Source organism: Mobula hypostoma, chromosome 15 (assembly GCF_963921235.1).
Source record: "Mobula hypostoma chromosome 15, sMobHyp1.1, whole genome shotgun sequence".
Classification (NCBI taxonomy): domain Eukaryota; kingdom Metazoa; phylum Chordata; class Chondrichthyes; order Myliobatiformes; family Myliobatidae; genus Mobula; species Mobula hypostoma.
In genome coordinates this window covers 54170435-54195069 of record NC_086111.1, presented here as the reverse complement: position 1 = coordinate 54195069, position 24635 = coordinate 54170435, and the positions used below count along the sequence as shown (strand labels likewise).

At 39.1% G+C, this 24635-nt stretch overlaps 2 protein-coding genes across 10 annotated transcripts in view; one reads left to right on the top strand and one right to left on the bottom strand.

Annotated features, from left to right (window-relative positions):
• The window catches only part of cacna2d3a (calcium channel, voltage-dependent, alpha 2/delta subunit 3a), an 892602-nt gene that overhangs the window by 721741 nt on the left and 146226 nt on the right, over positions 1–24635 (top strand). For all 8 annotated transcript variants that reach the window (XR_010020451.1, XM_063068081.1, XM_063068079.1 and 5 more), the window contains one exon: positions 24525–24586. Coding sequence is in view for 7 of the 8 variants with exons in the window: in XM_063068081.1 (XP_062924151.1) it covers positions 24525–24586 (62 nt within the window). In the remaining variant the exon portion in view is untranslated. The remainder of the gene's footprint in view (positions 1–24524; positions 24587–24635) is intronic.
• On the bottom strand, positions 1017–16509 carry LOC134356866 (leucine-rich repeat and transmembrane domain-containing protein 1). Of its 2 annotated transcripts, none has more exons than XM_063068084.1 (3): positions 16323–16509; positions 13395–13991; positions 1017–4280 (listed from the first exon to the last, which is right to left on the bottom strand). In XM_063068084.1, exons 1-3 carry the CDS (start codon positions 16336–16338, stop codon positions 3847–3849), a joined length of 1047 nt encoding a protein of 348 aa, XP_062924154.1. In that variant the 5' UTR covers positions 16339–16509; the 3' UTR covers positions 1017–3846. The 2 variants fall into 2 exon arrangements, with proteins under 2 accessions (XP_062924154.1, XP_062924155.1); XM_063068085.1 differs by having other exon boundaries at positions 13395–13946.

Genomic DNA, 24635 nt, shown 5'->3' with positions numbered 1-24635 from the left:
TCACAAAGCAGTCATAGAGTAATGCAGCATAGAATCACGCCCTACAGCCTGCCCTGCCCATGCCAGCCACAGCATCCTTCCTGCAGTATGAAAATATATTTCATAAATCTATGTTTTAGGTAATATGTGCTGCAGGTGCTAGAAATCTGAGATAAATTAAAACCCAACAATACTCAACAGGTAAGGGAAACAAAGGTAATTTTTCAAATGATGACCTTTCATCAGAATTAGTATCTGGCAGCTTCTTCTTGCTGATGGTGAGGTGCCTGTGCTTGCGGCTGAAATGCCTTTTACAGGTCACCCACTATCAACTTGCTGGTAAACGCCTTACCAATTCGAAATGGGTGTGGGGTAGTGTTCTGCAGGCCCTCTTGAGATATAAAGGTAATTGGTCCATGAATCAGCTGAAAAAGTTTGCATTGTTACAAAGTCACCTCTCGTGGCTTTGCTGGCTATCAAATTTGTCAAGAAGTTGTCATGTCATTCAGAAGATTCAGATGCTGTTATGTTAGTCAAAAAATATTCAGCTTTAAATAAAACACTAAAATGTAAAGTACGTAAATTATTTTAAATAATTAGAAATAGCTATAAGCATATAAATTGTCTTCTACTTGCCTTCTTGCAGCTATTCTTTCCATTGAAATTGAAGGGCTCACCGTTCCTTGCCAGGGCTAACCTTGTGTAAAATCAATGGACAGATTCCCCAGATGAACTGATGGGGAATTCAAAGCACAGCAAAGCTTGGCCAGAAAATTCAGTGTACTTCTTTTTGCAGCCGAGTCCTAAACATCCAGACATTTCAAGGGAATAAATGCTGGAAATTGCTAACACATTATTACCCTTTCAATTTCAAAAGCATGCACGTAGTAGCTGAGCTTAAACCAAGTAATTAATTTTCCTGAACATTGGTGGTCCTGACGGATACCTAAAATGTTATACTCACTTGTACATAGAGCTTTTTGGTATAAGTTTTAAAAAAAACAATAAAACAATCTCTTTAGGGCTACTTGGAAAAATTGATTTTAATTTGTTTCACATATAAAACTCCATGTCAGCAATAAATATTAACCATGCAGAATTTACATTTTGCTCTCAGAATGCAACATTTCAAAATATGCAAATAGACAGCTGACCAATCCAATATGTTTGTGGGATTTGCTGGTCAGTGGCCTGGCAGGAATGGAAGAACGCAGAGGAGTAAAATGGCATTGAACATAAAACTAACATATCCATTTTCAACTTCTGAAGCAGTACAGAGATCACTCACATGGATTATAGCACCAATGAGAATGGCGACTGAAGACAAGGTAGTCACCACCTATGAATTTGTTCCAGCAGTGGCACAGTTTGGACAATGTTGAATAAAGCATGATAAACTTCTTGTTAACCTGTTTTGCAAATGAGCCCCTGCAGTGAAAAAATATACACTGACAATTTTGGAGCTAATATTTGTCAGAGGTTCCTGGAAAAAAAAACTTAATGCATAAAACATCTGGTGGGTGATGTGTTTGAGTTTGATGACAACAGGAGAACAAAATGGGAGAATAACTAATAACATTGGTTCAAGTGAAAGGTCTCAACCCAGAATGGCGACTGTCCATTTCCCTCCACAGATGCTACCAGCTTTCTGAGTTCCTCCAGCAGTTTAGTTTTTTGTTGTCCAAAAATAAACAATCTGTTCTGAACTTGGTCAAGGGAAAAGATCACCAGGGAAACAAAGGAAATGTTTCAAGGAAATGCTCCTTGTGGAATTACAACATAGCTACCGACTCCTGTGGATCCATGGTTCAAAACCATACAGATGAAAAAGGAGCATTCAGGATATTTCGAGAACCTCAAGGCAATGTATTGGATGGATACAGAAGCCTTGCATAAGTCATGAGAAGTTCCCTACTTCATAAGCTACCCACACTTTTGCTCCGCCAACCACCACATACACTGTCTGTGGTTCCTGGACTGGCCTCAATAGTGAACCAAAGTGGGAACAAGTCATCTTTGAACCCAAGGGACTGCCTTTGGAAAGTAAACATAAGGGACAGATGGATAAGTATGAGATCGAGAATGGAATCAAAGCATATTTTAACGGGGTGAGATGAAGGAGAGTAGGAGGAGACTCACATGGGGCATAAAGCACATGATTAACACATTGGGCTAAAATACTTGCTTGTGAATGTCAGTGTTCTGGTGTGCTTGAACTAAAATATAATGATAGCTTTACATTGTGTAGAAAACTTTTCATTCAAAATTTTTTTAGGAAAGGATGGCATTATGAACATAGTTCCTAGATTAAAAGAGTTTGAAAATAGTCATATGTTCATCAAACATTATGACATCTGTGGCCCATACAAATGGCCATCTGGGGCCTCATGGACATGCATTGCAGATGTTCTTTTGGTTCAGTTACTTTGGTTCATAACCATGCTTTCACTGAGAAACCACTTTTGGCACATAGCAAAATCTACTGAAAAACATTAGTACTGATAGCATTAATGTAAACTAAGAAAAATATAAAACATATAAAACATACCAAGCAATGAAGAGGTTTATGAAGTCTATTTTACATCTTGGAACACATTGGTTTTATAAACATATTGAGGTAATTGGGGAGAAAAACGAAAACAGATGTGTAGAACTTTGTCAACATTTTAATTTGAAATTTCAGATATGTTTGTTACTGATTACAGAGAATACTTTTCAAGAATATATCTTTTAGATGATAGTTTTACCGTATTATCTACCTTTTCTGTTATTAATTTAATGTTATTGACCCAGAATTCTTGCAGAAGTTTTGTTTGTCATTCATTTTCATTTTATGGAGCTGTACAGTTATTGGTCATGGCAACATGGAAACGTTTTCAGAAGTTTATACTGAAGTAACTTTAGGTTTCCAGTGACTAATACTTTGAAATTACATGTGATAAAATTACTTATGAGAACTTAATACTTTTAAATGATTTGTAGAATATATATTATTAAGCAAATTTATATCTCTGTTGAAATAGGGCAAAGGAATTCATGTGACTACAGCACCACTACTTTACTGTATTATGTTGAGGCCATAGTGTTCACATCTTTCTAGATATGAATAATTATAGCCCAAAAACCTCATACAAATTACGAAAAGGAACTATTGTTTTCACTGCAGTCACTCTCTCCCAGCTCAAAGGGCCAGGACCCTTCTTTGGTGAATCAAAGCAAGGTTTCTGGGTCAAAGTAGTCCAGAGTAACCAGGAAGAGATCAGACTCAGAGTCTGAAGAGGTCGGGTGCTATCCATGTGTGGGAACAAGTCGGCCTAGCAGATGACTGGGCCTGCACCTGCCACAGAGACACACGTAGGCTGAGAGCTTTGGACTCAGCTGACCCAAGTGCTTATTATATCTGGGAACACATTGGTATCCTTCACAGATCTTTAACAAAGGATACCAAAGTGTTCCCAGTTGTAGCAGAGTGCTAGAATAAACCACAGCACTGACTTATTTTTATATAGATTTGTTAATGTAGCAAAACCATACTACAGTAAATACACAGAAGAAAAAGACAAAAGATCCTTTTAGCAAAATAAGCTGGAATGGATGGCATTCCTTTGATGTGTTTAATAGTTATGTCTAACTCTCTTCTGTACTGTCTTTTTCATTATCTCTGGCAGTGATTAAAACCATTCTGAACTTATGTATGGTACATAATACATAATTTATATGCAAACTAGTCAAGGTCCGAAGTTTTTACCAATTGAAACAGTCCAGGATGTTAGATGCCATCTTCCTTATAAAAGAAATGTTGATTTCTAATAGTTTGTTTCCAACATTTTGTCTTGATATTTGAAAAGCGAGGCAGGAAATGGAAGCTCATACCAATGAACCGTCAAAAGGTTCCTTCTCTTCAGCATTTTCCTGTTCGCCGTCTGGGCCCAGATGATCCAGTTTCTTTAGCTCCCTTTGATACTTAGCCATAACAGCTGCATAAGAACAGCCATAAATTGCTGCCACCAGCATCATGAGGCAAACAATGCCACAAATAACGCCAGTCACCACAATTGTGGCGATAGCATGACGTAAACTGCCAGACCGTTGCTTGGCCTTTCGACTGCAATCTGGATTGTGGTCATGTTCAGTTTTGTGGTGCAGGTTTTGGATGGTGGGACTTCTGTGGTTGGAGTCATCATGGGATGACTTGTACTTAACAGTGGAACACTCCTGGAATAATTCATGGGGAATTTTCATGAGGTCCTTACTTCTTAAATCCTCTGGTTCTGTGCACAATATTGCATCAATCTGGCCTCCTGTATTAAAGCAAAATGAGTCATTGCATGCAACTTTTTTATGATTTGTGGTTTTTTAGAAAATGTAGAGAGAAAATGCATTTTCATTTAAACTGATCAGTCATTACATCCAGAAAGATTCCTAGGGCAATTGAAAAGACAATTAAGACAAGTAGAGGAATTCAAAGTCCTTTCCCATTTTCCCTTATTCCTCGTAACTTTTTGACTTCTGAGTAATCTTTTAATAAATGGAGCAACCAATAAGATTACTGATAAAAGAACATCCTTAATTGCTTCATTACTAATAAACTGAGATGGTTTCCTGCCATATATTTTACATTCTGATCCCTTGAGGAGGGGTTTAAATTAGTTTGATACGGGTATGGGATCCTGGCAAAAGTTTTTGAAAGAAGAAATGCAAAATTGATTGTGGAAGGTAATGGTTTAATAAGCAAATCAGGAAAGTAGGGGAAAGAAAGCCTGGAAACAGGAAACAAAGTACTTTGGCTGTGCTGGCAGTATATACTTTAATGCAAAAAAATCTTTAAAATAGAAGCAATGAGTTTGGAGCACAGATAGACATTTGGGAGTACAAAATCGTTGCATTACTGAAACATAGCTGGGCACGATAGTTCCACATTCCTAGTTAAAGTGTACCAAGTTACAAAGTAGAAAGTGGAGAGGTTAAAAAAGAGGGAGTGTGACAATACTTCAGGAAACAATTATAGCAGAGGGGAGGTATTGTATATTGGGAAGATAAGTAAACGAGTCCAGATGGGTTGCTCTGAGAAAAGAAAGAAAGGTAGTTCAGTTGCTGGGGATGTATTAGAAGCCCCAATCAGACATAAATGGAAGGGTAAAAATACAGGCCTGTTGCTCAAATTATTCATGTGCCATGTCGGATGACATGGGTGATCATGATCTTTCCATGACTGTGATTGTTCTTGGCAATTTTTTCCACAGAAGTGGTTTGTGATTGTCTTCTTCTGGGCAACGTTGTTATAAGATGGGTGACCCCAGCCATTATCAATGCTCTTCAGAGATCAATGCCTGATGTCAGTGGTCACATAACCAAGACTTATGATATGCACCAGCTGCTCATGCGACCATCCACCACCTGCTCTCATGGATTCATGTGGCCCTGATCAGGTGGCTAAGCAGGTGCTATACCTTGCCCAAGGGTGATCTGCAGGCTAGTGAAGGGAAGGAGCACCTTGCCCCCTCCTTTGGCAGAGACGTATCTCCACACTGCCAATGATAATTGGAATGGTAATATGATAAAGAATATGGGAGGCGTTGGATTCCTGAAAAGCATTCAAGAGAATCTTTTCATTCAGTATACAGAACAAGAGAAGGGGAGATACAAGGGATTGCAGATGCTGGAACCTGGTAAAAAAGTACGAGTTTAGTTCAGGGGATTGAATCTACATAAATGGACAAAGGCTGACAGAGAAGAATTTGGAGACAGAAGTCATAACTGAGGTAGATTTAGCATTGTTACAGAAGAGCAGAATGTTAGACCATGAATAAAAGAAATGACATAGCAAAAGTCAGCCGAAAACAGCTACTTGGTGTTAAGTCAATAGTAAGGTAGAGAAGACGTACAGGGAACGGGATGTATACCAAGAATATTCACACAGGAAAGGAAAACAAGAATTCCTCAAATCTAGATCCTAACAATGTTCAGGACATAAATGATAGAATGAGGGAAAAGATGGAAGCTAAATTCTCTAGATTCAAGGAGGTTCCATTAAATTTTAAACTAGTGAATGTTATTCCCTCCTTTATTTGGAAAGGAAGGAGCACAACAATGCTGGAATGTACATTTGTCGTGAGGAAAATGTTAGAAGCTATTATTTAAGATGTTATTGCAAGGCAATTAGAAATAATTCAATGTAATCAGACAGAATTAATATGGTTTTATGAAAGAGAAATCATGTTTGACCAATTTATTGAAGTCCTTTGAAGAATTCATGTGCTGTGGATAAAAGGAAACCAGCGGGTGCACTAAAATTTCCTGAGGGTTTTTGATAAACTGCCACATCATAGGTTATTGCAGAAAATGAAAGCATATAGTACAGAAGTATATTGGCATGGGTAGATGATCGGCAGACTAACAGGGGACAGAGAATAGTCATAAAATGGATGCTTTTACTGGTTGGAAAGATGTAATGGGAGTGTGCACAAGGATTGGAATTGGGATCAAAACCTTTTACATGTTATATTAATGACTTTGATAAAAGGAGAGAGTGATAGTTGCTAAACTTGTTGATGACATGAAGACAAGTCGAAAGTTGTGAAAAGGACATTAGGAGGCCACATAGGGATTAGGTAGACTATGGGAGTAGATAATGATCTGTCAAATGAATAATTTTGGGAAATGTGAAGTTGTCCATGTAAGCAGGAAAAGTACTATAGCATTTTTTCCAAGTGGTGAGAGATTATAAAGTCTTGGAATGGAGAGGGATATCAGTGCCCTAGTGCATGATTTGCAGAAGGTTAGTATGCAGATAAGGCAAGTAATTAGTAAACCAACAGAATATTATTGGTTTTTTTTTGCTTAAATATTGCTTAAGTCATAAAAGTAGGGACATTATACTTTGGTTACTTAGTGCACTGGTGAGACTACATCTGGAATACCACATGCAGTATGTATAGTATTGGTCTTATTAATGAAGGACGTTAGAATGTTGGAAGCAGTTCAGAGAAGGTTTACTATACTTCCCTGATTATTTTACCTGGTTGATTTACAAGGAAGAGTTGGACAGGCTAGGCTTGCATCTGCTAGAGTTTATAAGAGTGAAACTGAGCTGATTGAAACTTATATGATCCTGAGCGGTCTTGACAGGATATTTGTAGAGAGGATGTTTCTTCATATGGGAAAATCCAGAGCTAACGGTCACTGTTTAAAAGCATGAAGTCACTCATGTGAGACAGAAATGAAGGGAAATTATTTCTCTCTCAAGGAGACATGAGTCAGTCCTTGGAACTCTGTAACTCAAAAGGCAACTTAAACAAAGATGTTGAATTCTTATAAAGTAGAGATAGGTAAATTGTTGATAAGCAAAGAAGTGAAAGATCACTTAGGGTCAACTGGAATGTAGAGTTGAGGATAATGTTAGTTCAGCCATGATTATATTAAATGAAGAAGCAAGCTCAAGAGATAAAGATACCTATTCCTGCTCCAATTTGTATGTTCATAAGGTAAATACTAAGAGCTTAGCACTGCAGAAACCCAACAGATGTCCAGAAGGTACTATGGTGAAATTAATAGGGAATTTAGGAAGAAAAGGAAAGATTATGAAAAATTAATGCAAGGTAAAGTAAAAAAAATAGTTATTTTATAACCATGTGAAATAAGAGAGTTATAAAGGAAGGAATGGGGTTTATTAGAGATAAAATTGTTACCTATATGTACAGATTCTTATCTACAATTTGTTGCTTTACCAAATCATCAGAAAATCACATGTCAGTTTCCAAATGAATACTGTTTGTCATCCAGCTTTTTACCTGCTTCACTTCTTGTCCTCTCCATTGTCTCTGAAATGTCAGATCGCATCTGGTGTCCAGAATTGGGTTGCATATCACCCAACTGAACACGGAAAGACTAAAGCTGTAGTTTTCTGCCCCTACCACAACCTTCCTTCCTTGACCACCAGTGACAGTGTCTGGAACTGAGGGGTGAGGAACCTAATTCTCTCTCTGGCAACTGATTAAAACTGAACCAGGCTATTCACTGCCTTGATACCCAAACCCATATCTCTAAATTTGCCTGTTTCTATTTTCATGATATTGCTCAATTCTAGTCTTATTTTAACTCTTCTCCTGCTGAAACCCTGGTCTGTGATTTATTACCCTCTAGTCCTGATTATTTCTGTGGCTTCCTTAGTTCATTTGATTCTCTATAATCTTGTAGTGCTTCAAAACCATACTGCCTGTGTCCTAACTTGCACTGTCACATTTACCTTGGTTAAGTAACACCTCAGTTTTATATATTTCATGAAGGTGATGTAAAAAAACGAGTAAATACAGGACCTGAAACATTAACTCTGCCTTTCTTTTCACAGATGCTATCTAGCCTGCTGAGTGCTTCCAGCACTTCCTGTTTTTATTTCAGATTTCCAGCATCTGCAGGTTTTTGCTGTGTTTTTCTTTTAATTTAGAGTTGTGGAAAAGTCATTGAATAAATTTAAGGAGATGGAGAGAATTTCCAGACATAAAGGAGGTACGGGGCAACAACAGGAATATGATAATGAAATGGAAAATCGGCCATAATGATTCTGAATAGCAGACTAAAATTCCCATATTTGTTGTTATATCCTTCCATGTTTTTGTTCCTTGTCATCTCTGTAATCACTTCCAGTCCTTTCATCCTCTGAGGTACCTATGATTCTTCAATCTGGATACCTGTGCATGACTAGACTTAGTTGATCTGCATACCTGTGCATGACTAGACTTAGTTGTCCATGTCTAAGCTTTTGGTTCACCTGCCTTAGTATTTTGTCTGATAACGTTACCATGAAACACTTCAAGAAATGCTACATTGAATTGATAGCATATATAGCAGTTGTTGTAAAACAAGAAGTGAATCCAAAATATTTAATTTTACTTTAATTTTTTTTTGGTTTAAGACAAGGAGACATAGATTCCAACTTGTGCACTGAGGAGGTTTCTCTTGATAACATAATGAACACTTTGAGTAGGGTTCCACTCAGATTGGAAAATGCAAATCTTGAGCACACATGCAAGGCAATTAGTTATTGCCATGATAAGAACTGGTATTGAGGGATGATGAATCAAGGAATCTTCTGTACAGATGAACTCATTGTTACATTAAACTTGTGTTAACAGCTGAGCAAGACTTCCTGGTATCAAGAAAAAGATTCCATCACCCACAATCAGAAAATAATATTGATTATTTAACCACCGTCACTTTTAAGCAATTGATTTTCCACTCCCTGTTGCAGATAATTAGAGAAAACAACATGGAAGGTGTGCAGAACAGCAATCTGAGAGCAATTAGGACCCGAAAGTTGAAGGGCCTGGGAACATATAAAAATGTTCAACTGTGAATTGTAGAGCTCCTTGGGGGACAAAATTCATTGGCAAGATCCCTTCCTGCTACGTAAGGTACACCAGCCTCTTTCTAGGAAGACAATTCTAAGAGCATGCCCACATTCAAGCCAAAGCAAAATAACTGTAGGTGGAATCCTTGCCATCTGGGTTTGAACGTGTGGAAGGTATGGTGGATCGAATGAAGATATGCTGATGACATAGCTGGCAGAGAGACAGGCATTTTGGAGTAATCACATAAACATGCAGCAGTAAATGCAAACGTTGAAAACTTAGAACATATACGTGAAACCTGCTAGTAGATATGCAACAGGACTCTGTCCAAGTTACTTCAAATTTTTGAAAAAAATTAGTATCTAGAATCTTGCCTCTATTGTATTTTAACGGGTATCCCTGCATGTAAATTTGCTCTACAATATTGTAATATTACATTTTAGTCATGATTTTTTTTTTAACAATTGCCTTTCACCTCTCCTTCCCGCTTTTTGGTTGTAATGCCCTCAGCTATTTCTTCACTTTAATTTCTATTAAAAACAAAATAAGCTCAAGTTAAGTCACTCAATCACGAACAAGAGAAAATCTGCAGATAACACACATCAAACTTGCTGGTGAACACAGCAGGCCAGGCAGCATCTGTAGGAAGAGGTGCAGTCAACGTTTCAGGCTGAGACCCTTCGTCAGGACTAACTGAAGGAAGAGTGAGTAAGGGATTTGAAACTTGGAGGGGGAGGGGGAGATCCAAAATGATAGGAGAAGACAGGAGGGGGAGGGATAGAGCCAAGAGCTGGACAGGTGATAGGCAAAAGGGGATACGAGAGGATCATGGGACAGGAGGACCGGGAAGAAAGACAAGGGGGGGGGACCCAGAGGATGGGCAAGAGGTATATTCAGAGGGACAGAGGGAGAAAAAGGAGAGTGAGAGAAAGAATGTGTGCATAAAAATAAGTAACAGATGGGGTACGAGGGGGAGGTGGGGCCTTAGCGGAAGTTAGAGAAGTCGATGTTCATGCCATCAGGTTGGAGGCTACCCAGACGGAATATAAGGTGTTGTTCCTCCAACCTGAGTGTGGCTTCATCTTTACAGTAGAGGAGGCCATGGATAGACATGTCAGAATGGGAATGGGATGTGGAATTAAAATGTGTGGCCACTGGGAGATCCTACTTTCTCTGGCGGACAGAGCGTAGATGTTCAGCAAAGCGGTCTCCCAGTCTGCGTCGGGTCTCACCAATATATAAAAGGCCACATCGGGAGCACCGGACGCAGTATATCACCCCAGTCGACTCACAGGTGAAGTGTTGCCTCACCTGGAAGGACTGTTTGGGGCCCTGAATGGTGGTAAGGGAGGAAGTGTAAGGGCATGTGTAGCACTTGTTCCGCTTACACGGATAAGTGCCAGGAGGGAGATCAGTGGGGAGGGATGGGGGGGACGAATGGACAAGGGAGTTGCGTAGGGAGCGATCCCTGCGGAATGCAGGGGGGGAAGGAAAAGATGTGCTTAGTGGTGGGATCCCGTTGGAGGTGGCGGAAGTTACGGAGAATAATATGTTGGACCCGGAGGCTGGTGGGGTGGTAGGTGAGGACCAGGGGAACCCTATTCCTAGTGGAGTGGCGGGAGGATGGAGTGAGAGCAGATGTACGTGAAATGGGGGAGATGCGTTTAAGAGCAGAGTTGATAGTGGAGGAAGGGAAGCCCCTTTCTTTAAAAAAGGAAGACATCTCCCTCGTCCTAGAATGAAAAGCCTCATCCTGAGAGCAGATGCGGCGGAGACGGAGGAATTGCGAGAAGGGGATGGCGTTTTTGCAAGAGACAGGGTGAGAAGAGGAATAGTCCAGATAGCTGTGAGAGTCAGTAGGCTTATAGTAGACATCAGTGGATAAGCTGTCTCCAGAGACAGAGACAGAAAGATCTAGAAAGGGGAGGGAGGTGTCGGAAATGGACCAGGTAAACTTGAGGGCAGGGTGAAAGTTGGAGGCAAAGTTAATAAAGTCAACGAGTTCTGCATGCGTGCAGGAAGCAGCGCTAATGCAGTCATCGATGTAGCGAAGGAAAAGTGGGGGACAGATACCAGAATAGGCACGGAATATAGATTGTTCCACAAACCCAAAAAAAAGGCAGGCATAGCTGGGACCCATACGGGTGCCCATAGCTACACCTTTAGTTTGGAGGAAGTGGGAGGAGCCAAAGGAGAAATTATTAAGAGTAAGGACTAATTCCGCTAGACGGAGCAGAGTGGTGGTAGAGGGGAACTGATTAGGTCTGGAATCCAAAAAGAAGCGTAGAGCTTTGAGACCTTCCTGATGGGGGATGGAAATATATAAGGACTGGACATCCATGGTGAAAATAAAGCGGTGGGGGCCAGGGAACTTAAAATCATCGAAAAGTTTAAGAGCGTGAGAAGTGTCACGAACATAGGTCGGAAGGGATTGAATAAGGGGTGATAAAACCGTGTCGAAGTATGCAGAAACGAGTTCGGTGGGGCAGGAGCAAGCTGCATACCTCGACACGGTTTTATCAGGTTGGAGGAACAACACCTTATATTCCGTCTGGGTAGCCTCCAACCTGAGGGCATGAACATCGACTTCTCTAACTTCCGCTAAGGCCCCACCTCCCCCTCGTACCCCATCTGTTACTTATTTTTATGCACACATTCTTTCTCTCACTCTCCTTTTTCTCCCTCTGTCCCTCTGAATATACCTCTTGCCCATCCTCTGGGTTCCCCCCCCTTGTCTTTCTTCCCGGACCTCCTGTCCCATGATCCTCTCGTATCCCCTTTTGCCTATCACCTGTCCAGCTCTTGGCTCTATCCCTCCCCCTCCTGTCTTCTCCTATCATTTTGGATCTCCCCCTCCCCCTCCAATTATCAAATCCCTTACTCACTCTTCTTTCAGTTAGTCCTGAAGAAGGGTCTCGGTGTGAAACGTCGACTGCACCTCTTCCTACAGATGCTGCCCGGCCTGCTGCGTTCACCAGCAACTTTGATGTGTGTTGCTTGAATTTCCAGCATCTACAGAATTCCTGTTGTTTGCGTTTAAAATCTGCAGATGCTGGAAATCCGAACAACACACACAAAATGCTGGAGGAACTCAGCAGGCCAGGCAGCATCTCGGAAAAGAGTACAGTTAACATTTTGGGCCGAAAAACCTTGGGCAATTTTGTGTGTGTTGCTCAAGTTAAGTCATTCTCTGTCATCACAATCTGTATCATTCTTTCCACTGTGTTGCTTTTACTGCATTTTCAGAGATTATCACACTCAGTAAATCTTACTCCTTGGAACTCAACCTGTCACTGGCAATAACATGATTAATGTGATTATGCACAATTATTTAGAGAAAAGGCTATTAATCCAATACAGTATTCAATCCATTGTTTTTATCCATTTTATTCTAAGTGAGGTAGGTGATAATGTAATGTTCATTTTTAAAACTGAGATAACTTCGCTTAATGAGTAGTGGATTTACTTCTGTAACTTTAATTCTGACATCGTTGTGATTTTTAAATATCAGCTGGTGTCACTTTTGGACTGACAGAATGAATATTGATTCTCCAACTTGCAGTAATTTTCCCCCTCTCCCTTCCTTCTACCATTCCCCATTCTGGCTCGCCTCTTGACTCTTCTTCTCACCTGCCCCAGGTGTCCTTCCTCCTTCTCTTTCTCCCATGTGCCACTTCCCTCTCCTATCCGGTTCCTTCTTCTCACCTATCACCTTCCAGCTTCTCACCATTCTCCCTGCAGCACCGACTTGGCTTCACCAATCACCTCCAGCTTGAACTGCTTTCTCTCCACTTACACTGACTTCTTCCCCCTTCCTTTCCAGGCCGAGGTGAAGAGTCTCATCCTGAAACATTGACTGTTTGTTCTTCTCCATAGATGTTGCCTGACCTGCTGGGTTCCTCCAGCATTCTGTATATGTTACTCTGGATTTCCAGTATCTGCAGAATTTCTTGTGTTTACTGACACAATGGTAAAGCTTTTTGGTTTTCTTAAAAGCATGGTATTTCAAATTTCAATCATTATTGTCTAATAACTCCAGAAGAGGTAAAATTCCATTTGCTGACTGACCTTTGTACAGGAAGCTCTCCAACCAAAGTTTTAATCCAGTCAGATGACAGTCACAATTCCACAGGTTTTTCTTGAACAAAAGTACTTGCAGATTTGGCAATGAATCCAGAAGGGGCCTGCTGATTTGATGAATTTGGTTTTGGTGCATAGCAAGCAAGGTCAAATTCTTTAGGTTCTTGAACAAGCCCTCAGGCAGACTCGTAAGATTGTTAAATGATATATCCAGTTGTTTGAGGTTTCCATTTGAATGAAGGATTTTGTTGTCCATGTGGTTGATGGAGTTATTTGCAAGGTTTAGGTTGAGAAGGTTATGCAGTTCATCAAATATATTTGATGACAAACTTGAAATCATGTTGTTGGACAAGTCCAGAATTTGCAGCTGAGACATACCAGTGAATGAACTGTTTGATATTGTATGAATATGGTTGTTCTGCAAGTATAAAATTTTTGTGTTGAGTGGAACATCTTCTGGAACCTCTGACAGTCCATTGCCTGTGCAGTTCACTTCTTTCAGGGTAATGTTGCATTGACATCTTTCTGGACATCCAGTAACTGAATGTACAAATAACAAAATAATGATTCCCAGAATAGTTTCACCTGTATACAATGACAATAGACATCTGTAAGCTCAGTTATAAATTGGCAACACAAGAGAAGCACAACAATTACCATTGTTCACTATAATCATAATATTGGTGCCTTCGACATAACTTGGAGCATTATACTCCACACAACATCAGATGTCAATGCACTTTGATGCATTTGCACCAATTAGAATCATACCTTCCTGTTTTGGAATGAGTGATGTTTTAAAGTGAGGACCAATTCAAACCAATATCTTCCCCATTGGGACTTGGGCTTCAAATGACCTGCACTGTCAGTTTTTGTTGCTTCATACCAATACAGCTGGACGTTCAAATAATGTGGGATGAAAGCTTACTCAATACAAAGGCTGAGTAAAGAAAGTGGTAAAGATACCTCAGTGAGGAAAGTTTTATTTTAATCGGGTGCCAGTTGACAATGAGTGTTTTAAATGAGAGACAAGAGACTTGCAGCAGATCAGATGCCCTATGCAGGAGAAAAGACCAGAAGAGTAGCTTGGTGATGTAGTCTATGCTAGCAACTGACAGTCTGGGCATAAAAATGTGGAAGGTATATTTAGGTGTGGATGTGTGGATCCTGCAGAGACAATGGCATTCGATGAACTTTTGGAAAATCTTTTGGCTTAGACCCAATGGATACATTGGGCAAGGAGTTCACCAGAAGAGTGGAATAACTACTAGATGGAAGCAACCTTGATGCTGCAAGTCCCCTAAAACCCTCACTCATTTTTATAGATGCACCGTAGAAAGCATTCTTCTAGGGTGCATCATAACCTGGTATGGAAGTTGTCCTGTCCAAGACCAGAAGAAGCTGCAGAAGATCGTGAACACGACCCAGCACATCACACAAACCGATCTTCCGTCCTTGGACTCACTTTACACCGCACACTATCGGAGCAGTGCTGCCAGGATAATCAAGGACACGACCCACCCAGCCAACACACTTTTTGTCCCTCTACCCTCCGGGAGAAGGCTCAGGAGCTTGAAGACTCGTACGGCCGGATTTGGGAACATCTTCTTTCCAACTGTGATAAGACTACTGAACTGATCCTGACCCGGATCTGGGCTGTACCCTCCAAATATCCAGACCTGCATCTCAGTTTTTTGCACTACCTTACGTTCCCTTTTCTATTTTCTATTTATGATTTATAATTTAAATTTTTATGATTTAATGTCGATTTGTATTCCAGGGAGCGCGAAGCGCAGAATCAAATATCGCTGTGATGATTGTATGCTCTAGTATCAATTGTTTGGCGACAATAAAGTAAAGTATTAAGTATTAAGTGACACAGAGGGAAGTTCTAGGCTCAGAGAATCAAACTCAGAATGAAGACAGAAATAAATATTGGAAGGTCAAGGAGAGTTGAAACATTGGGTTAGTGATCTGAGAGGACTGAGAGAGTGACACTTATAACACAAAAAAAAACAACATACACCATAAATCTGTAATATAGAATATATAATCCTGACTATTGGAAGGAATAGGATAACATTTGTTAGATACTGTTTTCACTGCTGTTTTACAGTATTGTCTCTGAAAGTGCTGTTCTTTTAGCTAGACATTGAGATTTTTGGAACAGAATTTGATGAACAAGTAACAGTGACTTCAGCGTGCAAACAGTTCAATAACCTGTGGCAAGATAAGGATAACTTTTAATTGGTAAATCATCAGAATGATTCAGTCTCATAAAGATGAGATCATGCTCAGGTTCCCCATGAGATTAAAGAAATTGCTCTATCTATCCACTAATTACCAATAAACCCGTCCGCTGAAAATAAGGCCTTGCACTTAATGGCTTAAGAAATCTTTTAATGTTATGATTACATTTCCTGCAAAGCCAAAAGCACACTGAAATGGATAGGATGTAATTGAAGTTTTAGTGTATTGCTGTAATTTGAAATTTTTCCCTTTTGCTATTTTTCCTTTGTGCCATTCTTGGTAATATCTGTTTCTCTTTCTACAAGTGATATGACTCTTTTTCTCTGTTTAATTTTCCACCATTTCGCTGTTTCTTTCTCAGCACTTACATCTTATTAAGAAACTGAACTATTTGTCCCAATCTTCACTCCAATGTCCCTTATGAACTTGTACTTACAATTTGTATTGCAATAAATATTTGATCTGAAATATGATAAACTCACAGAAGGTAGACTGCAAACTGGTCCAACCCAACAGAACCCGGGTCAGTGCTTTAGGTGCAATATTGATTTCAAAAACCAAATCAAGAGACAAGCGTACAGTACAAGGGAGAAATTCTAAATGAGCATTTCCCATTGTTGACTGAGAAAATTATATTAGATTAGGCATTAAAAACACAGCTCTTACCTCTCATTGTTTGCATCTTCTCTTTGCCTTTCCTTTTGGAGTGAATTGACGAAGGCCGAGTAATTATACAACATAAACTAAACACACACTTAATGAACTAGTGCTCCATTTGACTACAAACTATTGTATAGAGACATTTGCCACCTCATTAAATTATGCATCAGTTGTTAGCTGTGACCTGTGTCGGGCATGTAGCTCTTACTGCATTAGACTATCTATGTTTCCATAGTTTTTACACACAGTCAAGGCCAGGTTTCAAAATCTTAAAAACCATGTGAGCAATCACTGTCAGCTGATAGAGGACAGCTGTGCCTCACAAATCAAAATCTGACAGTTCAGGTTTTGCGTGTATTTTTTAATCTGCTTGAAGTTCAGGAGACAAAAATAAACCTGCCTTCTCAAATCCAGAGCGAGTGTTAAATTCTCTGAATTGATTACTCCTGCAGTGATAAACTCTCTGAGTTACATAAGCTCATACCCATTTTTCAGTTTGCCAAGATCCTGTTTTGAAGCAATAATGAGCAACGCAGCTTTTCAGTTCTAGAAGTCACGACTGCTCTTGTTTCTCCTCTGGAGATGGCATTTCTTGTAGAAGCTTGTCATGTTAGTTGCAAATTTCACTTTTCCAAGATGTCATAAATCAGGCAGGAATACAGGTAAATTAACTGCACTCTCCGATGCAGTTTTGTTCCCACTGTGTTTCTTCATTGAGTTACATGTTTGAGCAATGGAGCATTGGAAAGGTGCAGGGCAAAATGTCTGAGTAGGGCATGGATTCATGTTTTAAATGTGCAGATCAAGATCCTTATATGCAATATTGACCAGAGGTCTGCAGAAGCAGCTTCAGCAATGTCAGCAGACTGACATTCTCCTGCAGAGAGTGCAGGAGAGTTAGTTGAGGTCAGGATGAGGTCAACTGACGTTTTTTTTAGACACTTAAGTGAGGCAATGGCATCTCCGTCTCCCATTGCCAACTAGGAGCCTTCCATATTCCTAAGCACTTCCTTAACACTAACAATTAGTGATTATCCCAACCCATCAGAAGTTGGTAATGGTTTATCATTGTTGCATATACAGTACCAAGATTCAATGGAAAGCTTACTCTTCATACAGATTAAATCTCACAGTGCATTGAGCTAGAATAAGGTAAAATAATAGCAATGCAGAATAAAGTGTAATGGCTACTGAAGAAGTGCAGTGTAGGTAAATGATAAAGTGCAAGATCATATCAAGGTAGATTGGGAGGTCAAGAGTCTATCGAATTGTACAACAGGTCCAGTCAAGACTCTCATAACAGTGGGATAGAACTGTCCTTGAGCTTGGCGGTATGTGCTTTCAGGCATTTGTATTTTCTGCCTGATGGGGGAGAGGGGAAGTGAGAATGTCCGGAGTGATGAACTTGCTGCCATTTCCTGCCATTTTCTTGAGTTCCTGCCCAAAGGCAAGGCTGTTAATTTGTGTAGCAATGAATCAGGAGATGGCAACAGCTTCCCTTATTCGGAAAATCTTTCACATCACGAGCATTGCAGGTTTTCTATGGAGTAGCTCCATAAAACAATAAGACCATAAGATCCAGGAGCAGAATTAACCCAGTCGGCCCATCGAGTATGCTTCTCCACTTCATCACGGGTGATTCACTTTCCCTCTCAACCCCACTGCTACTGCGATATACTGCTACCGCATAGCAATAAATTTCATGGTATATGCCAGTGATTCTGATACTGAGATCGATTTTTAGAGCAGCTTGTGGTTGAGCCCAATAGGAGAAAGGCTATTCTGGATTGGGTTTTGAGTAATGAACCAGATTTGATTAGGGAGCTTAAGGTAAAGGAACCCTTAGGAGAGGGTGATCATAATGTTATAGAATTTACCCTGCAATTTGAGAAGGAGATGCTAAAGTCCGACGTATCAGTGTTACAGTAGAGTAGAGGGAATTACAGGCTTTTGTATCTTCTGCCCAATGAGAGAAGGGAGAAAATACAATGTCTGATGTGGGTAGGGTTGTTGATTTTGCTGGCTGGTTTACTGAGGCAGTGGGATCTATAGACAGAGTTGGACATGCTCAAGTTAAATTTTTAAGAGATATTACTCCATGTTTCTTACCACTCTTATACATCCCTTTCATGTTTGACCATAAGACTTGGAACATAGCAGCGGATTCAGACCATTGGCCCCTCGAGTCTGCTCTGTTTGGTGTGTTCTTCACCCTAAAGCACATGATTCAGTGGGTTCTTAAATAGGTAATGGCTCCAAAGCTGTGTGGGAGGCAGTAGTGCAGAAGTTTGCAATTGTAAATCTTTATTTCTTTCTTCTTTTTTAGAACTCTATATCTTTATTTTTAAAAAGGGAGATTGAATTTATTTTCAATTGGGGGAAAAAGAAAAAAAACTGCATATTTAATTGGTCATTGCATTTCAACAGGGACATGAAGAAGTTGATTATTTATTCCCCTTGCAAAATACCGTGAGCATTGCAAATTAGAAATAAAACTGAAAGTGCAGGAGATGCCTAGCAAGGTTCAGCACTACCTGGGGAGTGAGGAGCACAATAAATGTTTTGGTTTCACTGAAAGGGATCAACCTGAAATATTAACTTTTTTCCTCTCTATATAGATGCTGCCTGACCTGCAGAATATTTCCTACATTATCTATTTAATTTCTCTTGGTTCATACTGAGTATTTCTTACAAATTACTCCAATAAATCTATATGCCTGGTTCTGACTAGCCAACTTTAGTGATGGCATATCTTCTTATTGAGGACAATATACCAGAGTGGTCACTTGTAGTATTATCCCAGAAGCGGGATAGTCATTTCCCAAATGTAAAATATCTTCCTTGTGAGAGTGATCTTCTGATTAGCCTCTCAGCCTAGGACAATGATTCCTTTTGTACACTTCTTTAACAGTATTACCTATGAAGTTGTGTGATATAACATAGGACATAGAACATTACAGCACAGTACAGGCCCTTTGGCCCACAATATTGAACCGACCTTTTAACCTACTCTACGATCAACCTAACTCTTTCCTCCTACATAGCCTTCCATTTTCCCTTTATTCGTGTACTTGTCTAAGAGTTTCTTAAATAGCCCTAATGTATCTGCCTCCACCACCAGCCCTGGCCAGGCAATCCATGTACCCACCACTCTCTGTATAAAGAACTTACTTCTGACTTCCTCCAATCACCTTAAAATTGTGCCCCTTGTATTAGGCATTTCCCTCAATTTTTTAGTTTCCTTTAGCGTACTTACAAAGGACACTAGTATTTTATAATAGAGCTCAGCATTTGCTAAAAAAAAACAATTAAATAACCACCATTTCAAAAATTACTAGTGACAGAATCTCGCCTGTGATATTATATAACATGTATTTTCTAGACTCCAGAGTGCTTGCCAATGACTGCCAATCTATCCTTTCTGAAGGAACAAAGAGATTAATGGTGTTGGGTCCATTCCCAGTCACATCAGCTCCTTCTGGTTACACGTCGCCTCATTCAGAAATCAGACACAGGACTGTTTGATTAGACCCTTCTTGTGTTTAGTTGTTCATGTTTTTGAATATCAGAGTATTATTGTAGAATTAATATTGTAAAGTCACATTTCTAAGATTTTGTGAACTGCGTAACATAAATTCAGACATCTCTTCAGTTATGTTTCCGATATGTGTTTTTAATAAGCAAATTTTACGTTTGAGTTTCAGTATGCTGCTTTCTGATGCCAGGGCATTTGCTCAGCTCTTTGTTCTTCTTTCCCAACTGCCATGAAAGCTGCATCGCTGTTTACAGCAGGCACAGCTCCAGGTTTCTTGTGTATCACTTGCTTGTCTGGTTTGCAGCTGCTCATCTCATGTTCTTGCTATAAATGGAATCCTGCACATGGATAAACCATCCATGATTTCAATGCTAGAAATACTTGTCTGTCAGCAAACACTGCAGATTTGATTTCATTGTATGAGCATGAAAACAACTTGCATGTGATTGTATGAATTTTACAACAAAGCCATTTATTCAGATTAATGTAAACACATTGCCAGTGAAATTGTGTGTTGGATTCTTTGTAATCCTTTGGGTGTATTTAGAGGCATATCAACATTTGAAATGGATTTTTAACACTAAATTGAATAGCACTCAGGACAAATCAGAGCTAATTACTCATTGTAATTAGAACACTTTAGGATGTAGTTAATGGGATTCCCTGGTGCAATCTCTTGGTGCATAATATTTTTGTCTAAGGCCTAACACTTTCTTCACTTTGTTGGCAAGGTGGCCTAACACTTTCTTCACTTTGTTGGCAAGGTGGCCAGTTGGATAGCCCCTTTGGATTTGCATTTCCCAATGAGATAGAAAGTAAGCATCTTCAATAGTAAAAATGTTTGGAGAGCGTAGCTAAACATTACTTTCCTCTATTTTATTCCTTGATGACATGTGCCTCTAATCCAAGTCTTACAGATATTATTGATTGATGATGTTAGGCCATCTATAAATATCATGATTTAAGTTCTGCAGTAACATTTTAATATGCTGTTTTGTAATTGATTGGCACAAATTTTGCATTATGTGATTTTGATAAAGAATAGGAAATTTATTTTTTAATTAGAACAAAAAGCCAACAATAAAGCAAATTATGATGTAAGAACTCTGTTTGTAAGTTCTCATAGAGTGGAAGCTCCTATTATGTTATTACAAACTTCATTCCTCAGATATAATTGTTAGCAGTGAATAAAGTTCAGATGTGCCAGTGAATGATTGTTATTTTCAGTCCATGCTGGAGTGTGAGAGTGAATTCTACTTCCAACCCAGGGCCACAGGGTTGAGCTGCAATGCAATCGCTTGAGCATATAATCAAGGACAAACAGGCACAGAAGAATATTGGAGAATATTGATCACTGTTGGAGAAGTCATCTTTGAAATGAGTTTCCACCTCAAATGTATGAGAAAGATTCCATGGGATTTTCCATTGGAGCATCATGTGAGGATTGAGGAGGCATCCTGTTCAATATTTATTGCTCAAGTAAAGTCATATTTGGCTATTACAAGATTACCTTATATGGATTGGTGATAAACAATTTGATACAAATAATTCCACGGTACTGCAGTGGTTAGCATGACACTATTACAGCTCGGGGTGTTGTTGGAGTTCAGCTCCAGAGCCATTCTGTAAGGAGTCTCTGTCCGTTCTCTCCATGGAACGCCTAGGTTTTCCCAGGTGCTCCAGTTTCCTCCCACTGTCCACAGATGTACCAGGTAGGTGAATTGGCATCGTAAATTGTCCCATGATTAGGCTAGTGTTAATCGGGGTTGAGGGGTTGCTGGGGCAGCGTGGCTTGAAGGGCTGGAAAAACCTACTACAAACTGTATAACAAAATAAATAAAAAATAATTGCAGCTGTAAAAATTACTTTGCTGAAATTCATTTCAAGTGCAACCTGATGCAATTGAACTTTGTTTCATGTTATTCATTTTGACTATATTCTTTTTACCAATAACACCATATATTTCTCTTCTGTCACTCTAGATATGTAGCCTTACCTTTGTGTTCCCTTTGTCCTATCTAATTTTGGTCCAGGGGGATGGAAGCACAATGTGTGAAATGCCATGGTCAGCTGATACGTTCTTTTTGAACTTACCAGACTCCATTCCATAAGACGTACTGAGGAAATGAAACGCTTGTAAAAGCACAGGCTTTGGAATTGTACTGGTGCTGACTGAATGGTGCTAATAGAAGCTGTTACCAGTATTTTGGAGAGTGGTGTTGGATCTTGTTACATGTCCATGTACCAAGGAGTGGTTGACATTCCAATTCCACAGCATGGATATAATCAAAGGCATTCAAACAAAAAATCCTTTCATTGAAGGCCCTTATAACATTACTGTGGTTTTGGCATTTGTATTAAACAGAGAAGTATGACCTCTTAAAAACAAAAACTGCAAACATTGCCAATAGATTGTATCTTATTTTAATTTGATATTAACCCACATAAATAAATAAATACCACCACTTAAACATTGTGCAAGGAAATCTCAAGTTAAATATCATACATTATCACTAGTGATAGTAATTTCTAAACTAAGAAGTGTTTGTAATTTACAATGTGTTCATCTCTGTGAGGGACATGAAATAATTTATTTTTTATCCCGGCTTCATACATTGGGTGAAAAACCAAAAACAAAAGATCTGAGTTTTTGATATGTATTACACCAGAGGAAGTGCACACCAAGGTTGGAAACATTTTGGTTGGTCTGAAGTAATTGTTCATGTATTGGAAGATCTAACATGTCATCCAAGGGTAATGCATCTTTAGAACTGTTTTCTATCAGTCCATCACATGGGCATTCCAGGTGAGAAAACGTAGGCGTTGGTCAGGTAGGATTGAGGGTGGGTGCCAGAAGATCTAGTTTTGTCAAGGGTTTAGATTGATTCAGTTTATCCTTATTCTGCACTTGCATGTGAATTCATATTGTCACATTTATAATGAAATATTGTAAGTATGTATTGTCACATATATAATGGAACCAATATATGTAAATCTATTTAAAAATCTCCAGTAACCCCATTGACAGAAGCATGCAATTATGTTGTGACAAGCTTACAAAACAACTTTCATTTAGAATTGAGCATGAAGTTTATAAGAGATGGGGATTGACAGGAATTCTGTGACAGGTTTTGCCATCATACAGATTTTCTGCTGTTACAAATTATATAAAATAATTCCTGAATCCTTGACCTTATACTTCAATGATTGTTATACACTTCCGTTATACAGATAGCAATGGGTGGGGAGATTTTTTACAATGAATTTACATCAGTATTGGGCAGGGGTTGTTAGAGAAATTTTGCAATTAGTTCAACATTTCTATAAGGGAGATGACAATAAGTTTGGAAGTTTATTTATAAGTATTTGCTCAAAACATCCTGTCAACAGTACCGGGACTACCTGCTCTTGCTAATTTGTAGCCTCTCCTTATGAGATTTGCAATTAATATAGATCATCTGACAGTCTTTGATCATATACTTGGACATGATCTGAAAACTTCAGTAAGAGCTGATTTTATTAGGAGGAAAAGGAATATTTGAAAAGTCCCAATTCTTTTTCAAATAACCTTCAAAATACTGTATTCCCAAAAATCATATTTAGCTCTTTCCACTTCCTTCAAAATTTAGGAAGTCTTTGAGAAGCTTGTTTAAAGAATATGTTCCTAAAATATTGCATGCTTCTAAGAACTCTATGTTCAAAAATATAGAGAACAGATAGGAGTCTATATTTATGACCAGAATATTGACCATCGGTTTAGCAGAACAAAGGCCTGAAGACTGATCAGCGTGGAGATTCACTGCAAAGACTGGAAATGAATCATTTTAAGTTGCCCTGATGGCAAGGATGTGAATGGTAATCTTTATTTAGTTTTGAAAGAAGGCTCCTATACTTATGCCTCAAAAAATGCTGTTGGTAAATGTCTTTGTAGAAACTATAAAAAATAGCTTTGGTTCTAAGGAGGATCCAGGATACCATTCAAATGAGAGCCCCCCAAATCTCTGACATCTTGTTTATTGGGATTATCTTGTTAAGATACAATATAGTTCAGTACTCAATACAGAAATCATCAGGACACCCAGTTGGAATCTAATTGTAAAAACCTAAGAACATACTTAGTAACAGCCTGATGAAGGGTCTTGGCTGGAAACATCAACTGTTCATTCCTCCCCATAGATAACTGACTGACCTGCTGAGTTTCTCCAGCATTTTGTGTGTGTTGCTCTGGATTTCCGCATCTGCAGAATTCCTTGTGTTTATTTATTGTTTATTGGAGAGTTGGAAGGAGTGTGAACATTTATTACACCTGCAGCAAACGATCCATGGACAAGCCTTGCTTCCGGATAACATACCTGCAAATCTTGTTGAGATGCAATATGGTAAAATCTCAATACAGATTGCAATAGGGCACCCAATTGGAATCTAATTCTAAAATCCTATAAGTATACTTAATATGGGCCTCGGCATCATGAAACAGGCCACGGAAATGATCACATTTGTGCTGCAATGAAAAATAGTCAAGATACTGTATGTCAGTAAAAATACTTAATGCATTCACTCCCAACCATTTTTGTCCCAAGCAATCTTTTCGAAGTTGAACATAGATTCCTAAACTATATTAATAGAAATGATTGTTAAGGATATCTGAAAAATTCTGTTCTGTTCTTTGCCAGCTGTGGGTATTCAAATGAAGCTGGAGTTTTTCCAAAAGAAGTTCTGGACCGCAAGTCGTCAGGTGAGCTGTTTATTAGTACCAGCTTTAATATTTGAACTGTGTTAAAAGG